General features: G+C 31.7%; 1 protein-coding gene across 1 annotated transcript; it reads right to left on the bottom strand.

Annotated features, from left to right (window-relative positions):
- Positions 1 to 943: 943 nt before the first annotated feature.
- LOC132722237 (hippocalcin-like protein 1) lies at positions 944 to 3,121 on the bottom strand (the record flags this gene model as incomplete). The annotated part of the gene is made up of 2 exons (XM_060706693.1): positions 944 to 1,650; positions 2,873 to 3,121. Coding segments are annotated over 2 exons (441 nt in total), but the record flags the coding sequence as incomplete, so codon positions are not given.
- Between the last annotated feature and the right edge of the window lie 6,978 nt (positions 3,122 to 10,099).

Here is a 10,099-nt window from a genome sequence, read left to right as displayed (position 1 = left end):
CATCATCGTGCTGTCGTGCTTCGCCATCGTACAGTCGTATTGTCACCATCGTACTGTCGACATCGAACTGTCATTTTTCACGATTTTCGTTCTCAGAGAAAACGCGCTGACCCTAACGAAACACCGTATCATACTCTTCCTTGTTTATTTGCGTTTTTTTTTGTAAATAAAGTGTGCTCGTTGAATTGTATGACATGAAAACTGATCCAGTGTTTACACTTTAGGATATACAAGTTTGTAACTAAATACTATGTACTTTTCTTTTGAAGTTAACATATCATATTTTTCATAAGCAACCATAATATTTCGGATACTGTCTTATGATAACTTATATCACATACGTTTGTTGTTAAATCATCATAAAGCGGTATTAAAACGACGGTCATCTTAACGTACCCGTACGTTATATTCCTAAAGTAGTCAAATTGATGACTACACAATTAAAAATAAGTCGATACTAAATGATTATGGTACATGATGGTTCAAACCCTTTCAGAGGCAAGCCGTTGTTTCTATGAGCAAGAAACTACCAGTCATTGCTCAGTACCGGTTGGTTTTCGAGTGTTTCAATAAGCTTATAGCTTCCAACACAATGTCTTTCCACCTGACAAGTAATCTCGATGTTCTCCTTCAACCAGCTGGAAACGAAACGATTGGCCTTTGTCACCAGTAAAGTTATCTTAAACAGAAAGTGTCCCAATTTTATATTAATAAAGAATGAATGTATGCTAAAATGATTTATTGTCTTATACATTCATGTATAACCCTTTTACGCCACATGCAGGAAATGATAATTACTTGTTATAATTCAGATTCGCAGGTCATCCAGTTAATTCGACAGATGATATGCTAAAGAAACAAGAAAAACACATTTCTGAAGTTTGCTATTTTTTTTCAACTAAATAATAAATCTTTTACAAAACATTCGCTTGAGTTTACTTATAAGAATATGAGTTTGTTGAATTAACAAGAGCACCGATAGGTTCTATAGTTATGATCCCTGATGGACACGATGGGTGATGTTCCACGAGGGATTATGCTCCTCGAAACTGTTGTGACAGTGCAAAAAAAGACATAGTTTTAACAGATTATGAAAAGAAAGAACATCTATTTTATACCTCAGTGATCCTGGCCTTGACCCTTTAGACTTTAATTAAATCCTAGAGAACGACTGAAGTCTGTGGCAGGTATGAGCAGACTAAATTCGATAAATGAAAGCACTAAGACAAACGGTATTGCAGTGTTACGAAAGTACTAAAAGAATGAATGACGACAAAAGCGAAGAGGAAAATGCGTAAGGTAGGAAGGAAAATCATATTGTATGTATATTAAATCATGAGTATGCTCAATTCACAACATTGAATTGTTTTCGTCATGCTGAATTTCCAAAACTTCAGAAAGAGAAAAAACAATTTATATATCTAGAATGTCACAATGTCATTTTACCAAATGCAATGCTCAGCTGTCCGGATCAGGATCACATTCCAGGAGGTTTACAATTACGGGATCTTTTTTTGCTCCCTTCTTGAACTCGTCAAAACAAATTTGCCCATCTCCGTTGCAGTCCAACTCTTCAAAAAATTTGTTTGTCATTTTTTCCGGGGTGTCCAACTCTGCTGGTGCTTTTGCGTTGGTCATCTTGTATATTGCCTGAAATATTTAAATCGATTATCATTTTACTAAAGGTAATTACATATAATACGATTATGTGTACATTTTAAAAGAAATAAATTACCATGGCGATGAATATTGCGGATTATTTGTAATTAGTGCAATGTGGATAAATAAATAAATAAATAAATAAATAAGTTAATTCATTCGTTCGTTCGTTCGTACGTACGTATGTACATACATACATACATACATTCATTCATTCATTCATAGCATCTACGTTTCAGAAACTTTATATTTTGAGATAATACATGAAAAATTAACCACCACTATTTTTTATCGCTTACGCAATTTCTTTTATATAGCAAATGCTTTAAAGAAAAATATATAAAGCGAGTTAATTGCTATCTCAATATGCAAATTTGTCAGCTATTTCAAATTTCACTTTTGGAGAAACTTTTCGAAAAAAAGATTTAGTTTCAGATAAAGCATCTCTCAGTCGGGACATCTCGGTTATTATTCCGAAGACTGATGGAAAGGGCGAAAAAAAATTGCAATTGAGCATCTACCCAACTAACAAAATAAAAGTTTTTATCCAGGCAACATATATAAATATAGATATAAACTATCAGGTAAATGTCCTATATATGAAGTTTATCAGTATGGAGGCATATGTACTGGTGAAAATAATAGGTGTAAAGAATAGAAATTTTTGTCAAAGAAATACAACAAAGACATTATGATTTTGTTGATAGTATTATGATAAAAAAACTGTTAACAACATTGATTCTTTGATAGACAATCTTTCGTCACACTGTTAACCAAAATATAACGTTATAGATCGAATTTGTAATATTATTGCCTAAGCTTAAAATTAACCAGCAAAATGTTGTCACAAAGGTGTATCTTGAAAAGATCATATAAGTATTCTTAACCTCTGGTTTTTGTTTTCTCGTTTAGAGCCAGATAGTCTTTTTCTTGTGGGACATGCGCCCGAATCAAAGAATCACATCGAAGGTTTCGTGAGAATTATCGTATGGACACATCTGCGAGTGTAACCAATTTCAGCCTCAACATAATTGTTGAATTCTGCTTAAGAAAACAGGGGGTATTGAACGTAGCTTGCATATCCCACTATCGTCCGACTCTCTCAAACCGAGTCTGCAACATTTTTAATTTTGCCATGTTTGGCGTTTTTAAAGTTCTTTTGATTATTTTAATAAATACTAATATATGACTAAAGACAAACAAATATACTTGCCTCAACTATTTCCTTCATTTCATCTTTAGATATGAAGCCATCCCCATTAATGTCATACATGTCAAAAGCCCATTTAAGCTTAACGTCATTGGTCGTATCACTTCCAGAAACACATAACCCAATCAGAAACTCTTTAAAATTTACCGTACCGCTCCCGTCCTTATCAAACGTACGGAATACATGTTCAGCAAATTTGGAAGCGTCTCCAATGAATAAAGAATTATAAACTTTCTTAAACTCTTCCTTGTAGTTTTCCTTGAACCACCCGTAACTGGTAAATATTCTTGTACAAGCTGGTTTTCTTGGCGATAGTTGACTTCTTGCAAGTTCTTGCTTTTGACTGGATGTGGGCTTAGATTTCGTTTACTTGATTTCGAACCCATCTGTATTTGATTGAACTTTCAGAATTTGTGAAACAAATCAGCGTTTTATGCGTTAGTTAATGAAAGATGTCCGAGCTGAATTGTAATTTTAAAATAAAGGTGTAAAGAGAGTCAAAGATCTTCAGATTAGAACTTTTATCCAGTATGTTATATCCTTTAATTCATCTCACCACCATGAATATATAAGCACTATTCCAATTTTACTGTAAAACTTATAACCAACTTCCCTATAGTTGTCTTTTCAATACCTGTGAATAAAGTAATAATCAGAATGGCTCTTCTGTGTAATTATTGAATAAATGGTCGGAGTCATATTGCATGAGGAAAAAGAAGTTAAAACGTCCCTAAAAATGTTTAAAATAGAATTTACTAACATTTTGATAAATTATCAACATTGTTGACACGGATGAGCTGGCAAATGTTAACTTAACCATACAACCCCAAACTATACTGAGGTCTGTTATCTGATTAAACATCAAGAAAACTAGTTGTATTAATAGAATATGTTTATATTAGCTAAGTACATGTACTGAGGTGTTTCCTGAAAATGTGTATGTAATTTATTAAATTTATTACCCTTTGTTGCTTTTAATTCCATATATGAAACATGGGAAACATCACTCAAAGACTAACAAATAACAACAGCAACAACAATAACAACAACAACAATAATAATAATGATTATGATAATGATGATGATGATGATGATGATGATAATAATAATAATAATAATAATAATAATAATAATAATAATAATAATGATGATGATGATGATGATGATGATGATGATGATAATAATAATAATAATGATGATGATGATGATGATGAATCGATGATAATAATAATAATGATGATGATGATGATGATGATGATGATGATGATGATGATGATAATAATAATAATAATGATAATAATAATAATAATAATGATGATGATGATGATGATGATGATGATGATGATGATGATGATGATGATGATGATGATGATGATGATACTACTACTACTACTACTACTACTACTTATAATAATAATAATAATAATAATAATGATAATAATAATAATAAAATAAAACAAAGATGAATACATCTTTTATAAGTACCAAATAACATCGATAACGTTCAGTTTAATCATTTATATTTTTCTTTAAGTAAATTTATCAGCTATTAGTACAACTAATTACTAATTAACAACTAATTATCTTACATTGTACATTGTATATAAATATACATGTATATACAAAGATGCATGCTGTCCCTAAATGCAACTAAATATCTTAAATCTTTCAGAGTGATAAGAAATAAATTAAATACGAAACCAAAACTTTTAACATATATTTAAGATTAGTGGTTTGAATTATATGTTGTCCGATGATACCGTTCTATTTTTAAATTATTTGGTACATTAAAGGAACTCGGCTGACGTCTTTTGATATGATGGGACTGAAATTACTTTTTCGAGATTTTTTTATACCATTCGATGTAGGTCTATACAAACTTGTGTGCAAAATTTCAGATCATTTGCTCACACCGTTTCTCTAGAATAATAATTTTATTGTGCAAAATGACCCAACAAAAAAGCACTAGAAATCGATTTTAATTACATTCTCAATATATTTCTTTAATAATTCTTACATATTTTTTTCTGTTTTAAGTATCCCAGTTAATCTCTGTAAGAATTTCAAATTTTATGTATCAGACTTTTGGGTATGGTGTTTAATCGGCACTAACTTGTCATTAGACTCTATCCCACCAATGGCCACCATATTCGAACTGTATAAAGTTTCAAAGCCAGCGTCAATTCCATAATTTCCAGCGACTGCGCCACCCCAGACAGATTTCACATAAAGCAATAACCTATACGTAATTGATGTTATGTATTAAAAATAATCATAATTATAAAAAAAAAATGAAAAAAAGAAAGAAAATAAACGAAAAATACTTCTTTAAAAAAAACTTACCCTTTTACATTAGATCACCTTGTGGTTTTCATTTGTTCACCTTAACTTGCAACGAAATTAGAATACTGGTCAGAATATTTTTAATACTACCACTATCTAAACAGTATATCTGACACTCTTGAGCACTGATATGCAAATCCTCGTCATTTTATTTTAAATATAAAACTCAAACAGTGAATATTTACTTTTCATCTCATTGACCATTTCCTAAAAAGAATGAAATGTTGTGTGTTTGCTTGGTAAACGTTTTAATCCTTGTTAATGATAGGACTGTTAAAAATTGGAAATTCTGGTATACTATCTCATAAAATGATTTCAAATGTAAACGAATCAGTCCTCTTATGATCATATATATAACCACCTAATATAATTATATAAAATGTACATAATAGTAGTAATTTTGATTGCAAAGTTCATCATACCATGCCGTGATGCTTAGTAAAAATTTAACCAAAGCAAGTAACATATTTGTACTGAAATAAAAACAACTGTTTTATATGAAATATTAAAAAAAACCTTACAATAACAAAATAGTCAATTTTAAACATTTTACTTTTAAGGGCGAGAATTTAGGGCACTAGACAAGTTAACGCTAGAAGAGTTGTCTACCTTACAAAAAAAGCCTGGCTTATTTATGCTCCACGTAGTAATCTTCCCTTTACTTCGACATAGGACCCCAATTTCTTTATTTTATTGGTTGCGGGTATGTTACCGTTATATATGAAATAGCAAATAATATTATAATTTAGAAATACATAGAGTGAGAATTTAAGTGAGATTTGTCATAAATTATATTTGCTAAACCTTGGAAATGCACTATAGAGATGAATGATCTAGTCTTAAAAGAGTCAGATGGATCAATGTAGTTGTTCAAAACGCTACTATTATTTATTTCTTAATGGATTTTATGTCGCACAACGCCATAAACGTCATATTGTGACTTCTTAGCTTTACTAGCGGTAGAAGACCCCATGTGCCCCTCCGTACATTATTGCAAGCACAACAGAGCACCTGTGTAGAGCCACCGACGTTCTGTGAGCTAACTGCGTAGCTTCCTCCTGCGAAAGGATCTCATCTAGGATCCAATTTAGATCCTATCTGGGATCCTATTTCAATCCTATCTGGGATCCTATTTCAATCCTATCTGGGATCCTATTTAGTTCCTATCTGGGATCCTATTTAGATCCTATATCTGGGATCCTATTTCAATCCTATCTGGGATCCTATTTCAATCCTATCTGGCATCCTATTTCAATCCTATCTGGCATCCTATTTCAATCCTATCTTGGATTCTATTTAAATCCTATCTGAGATCCTATTTCAATCCTATCTGACATCCTATTTCAATCCTATCTGGGATCCTATTTCAATCCTATCTTGGATTCTATTTAAATCCTATCTGAGATCCTATTTCAATCCTATCTGGCATCCTATTTCAATCCTATCTAGGATCATATTTAGATCCTATCTGGGATCCTATTTAGATATCAATTAAAGTTTTATTACACTTAAATCACAGCGAGATAAGTGTATTTCACGGTGAGAAAGACTCAAGAAATAACGTATTTATCATAATATAGCTTGTGGGTCAGTTGAAAGTTAATATTTCATATATAATGAAGGTTTAAAAATACATAGCCGTAAATTTCGCTTATTGTTTTAAAAAAGAAATAAAATCTAATAGGATTGGATTTTTGTCAGTTATTATAATTATTATTCATTTATTTACTTTTCATGTATTTGTTTCCAATACAGTTCTTCCGGTAGCATCGACGCGAATAATTGAATGGCTATTTGTGTTTAAAATTCGGCGGATTTATTGGAAAATCGTGTACAGTTACAGCACTTTTATATAAAATAATTCTTTTATTTCTGAAATTTTTTTACAAAATCTTCGTTTACAAAAGAAAAACACTTTTAAAACAGGCTAAATAACACAATACAATAGATATTTTGATGTATTAGCGGGAAATATTTACACACGTGTATATCTGACATATAGGTCCACAAAGGTAGGTAGGGATAGCGGAAATTACCTATCGAGTTGCGGAATAAACGACTTTCTAAATTACTTTTTTTATTCATATAAGGACATCTTAAGACACTTTTTATCGTGTTTATTGTAATTTACGTTATCATAATATATTATAAACAGAAAAGAATGGCTATTCTTGGCGTACCCGTCTTCTGGATTTTAACTGTTGCCCATATAGAAGCTCAAAAGTCTGTTTGTATTCCTTTTTGAGCTAAAGAATACAGAAATTACTCCATTCCAACAGAAACGAATGTTTTTTTACGTGCATGGTGTAAAACACCATTTCACGGGACTTCTTCTTTTAAATTATCTTAAAACAACTTACATTTTTCAGCTTGTGAAATTTCTGGACGGTACATAATAGTTCCACTTAATCATGAAGGCTTTTCATGCTCCATGCACCTACTTCCATCATTTCCACCAGGCTACTACAAGTTCCGTGACTGTATGACAGTAATTTCAAATCTACATTTTCTTTTCATTATGCCAAGTTTCTAGCCTGGGTTCCAGTCAGTCGTTGTTTTTTTTTTATGTGCTTCTGTTCGCCATGATATTATCAAAACACGATCGAGTATAAAACAGCGCGTATGTTATGAATAAGCAAAAAATATCAACGCCTGAATCCCAGGCTACCAAGTTTCATGCTTTTGACAGAAGGTGCACATTTATTGGAGCCCCAATTTCAACAATGCGCCGAAAAGAAAACATTATTAATGAAAGTGGGCAAATTCTCCGTTGCCGCAGTGGAGATCATGGACCATGTGCAATATGTATAGTTAAAAATCTTTCTTTTGCAAAATATCCCCGTTGTACGAACAAAATTCCCTATTTGAAATTTGCTTTTTTTATATATTATTATTACTACTAAATTTAAACATATACTAATTAAATTAAATTAATTAAAACCAACCTTTTTCTGGTCCTGAAAAACTAAAAACATAAAACATTTGTATACAGAAACACCGTTGCGCCGAAAAATGTGTCCATTTCGCCGAAATGTAAATATCCTTGCTATTTTCAACATACTCCAAAATAAAGTAATGTGAATCATTTTTTAAAAGGCTATATTACTTATAATTCTCAATTCATATTACTTAAAACATAAGATCCACACGTTATGCAAATCTTTATATTCCGTTGCGTCGAAATTATGTCCATTTCGCCGCCCATTTCAAACTCCTCGCAGCGGTTACTTCCCCTGATCTGTACAGTAACAAGTAGCAAAGCGTGACGTAACCGCTGTGAGGAGTTTGCGCCCATTTAGAAGCTGATTTATTCAGTATTCTCCCCAATGAAATCAAACATGGTTTATCCTCCATGAATCATTTATTGTATTTTTATTGACAGTAACTTCATATACTTTTACATGATTTGTACGTTATCTAAAAAAGATATATCTCCGTTGCGCTCTTTGCTAGTAGCATAAAGTCCTTTAAACTTAAGTACAATACATGTTACCAAAATAAAAATCAGTCTACTACGGAGGGGTACAAAACTTTGACAGGACAAAGTTAGGTACCTGTCCAGCATTGCCATGTGTTTAATGTTGCACTTTCAGTTTACTTTTTAATTTGAATATAGGCCTGAAATGTAACACCTTTTTTCACTTTTATTAAAAAATTCATAGCAGTTTTCCGGACCTTTTTTATTTTGAATATAATTCAGAACCATAAAGCAATGTTAAGATGGTCTTATCAGACAAACAGATCTTCCCAACCTTTTCCGTGTCGTCTGCAAAATATTCTCCAAAGTATTAATTTACCTAAAATGGGGTCCTAGTTATTCCGCATGGATATTCAAACTAGAATTTCCCAGGTGTGGCTTATTTTTGAAAGTCGCAAGTTCTGTTATGTAACTCTAAATAACAGACAAAACTTCAAAACTTATCAATCGTTCTACTATTTTAAATGCTGTTTAGCATAGAAAACAAATGTCTCTCTGGTTGATGAAGTAATGTGGATGCCTTACTGGTAAAAATAGACTGTAATGGGCGAAAATGATAAACGGCCGGAAAACTGCTAGCGGACGGAAACTGCTGGTAGGAAACCAGTAGCTAGAGTTACAAAATAGTCCATTGTCGGCGCAACGGAGTTCTGAAAGGTACTGGGACCCTATATACATATTATCGGACAAAATATGATGTTTTTTATTTGTAACTTTTATCTAAAATAATAAAAAAATGGAATTTTACCCAAATAATTTTGGGTTCTTAATGCACGTAAACATTCCTTTATCAAACATGAAATTTAGCATTTGACTGTAGAAATGAGTCTTTAAAGTAGGGCATTATAAGAGAAAAATATCGTGTACACAACTCAATTTACCGGACATTGTGTTTCAAAATTTTTGAAGTCGTGAATTGAAATTAATCTTTTAATAATCAGCAAGGAAACTACGACTATTGAATGGCAAGGTTAAGATATTTGAAAAACCCAGTATATCACTAGAATTAGATACGGCAGCCATGCCTTTTATGAAAAGGCCAATATATGGGGTGTAATTGAAATTAACACTATTAACTTAATTAACGTATTGATTCTTCATGAATCTCAAACGTTTGAAACATTTTGATATTCAAATGGAATTCTGCTCTTTGTCGTACAGTTTCCTTTTGGTCATCATGTAGCATGTTACAAAAGCCATAAAATCTATTTTAATTACATTTCATGTCGAGTTTCCTCCAATGGGCGTAACTCGTTTCCTTATATGTTTTTTAATTTGCATTTCTTTGTAAAAGACAACAACGAGATACTTTTTGGACTAAGTTTAAAATTACTTTTTATCATTAAAATATGTTACGATTGTCTCTTGAGGTAACGTTGAGAAGGATTAAAAGCAAAACCTATCTAAAA

This window comes from Ruditapes philippinarum, unplaced genomic scaffold, assembly GCF_026571515.1.
Source record: "Ruditapes philippinarum isolate M1 unplaced genomic scaffold, ASM2657151v2 ctg7240_1_1_1_1, whole genome shotgun sequence".
Classification (NCBI taxonomy): domain Eukaryota; kingdom Metazoa; phylum Mollusca; class Bivalvia; order Venerida; family Veneridae; genus Ruditapes; species Ruditapes philippinarum.
This window is presented reverse-complemented; position numbering and strand designations above follow the sequence as displayed.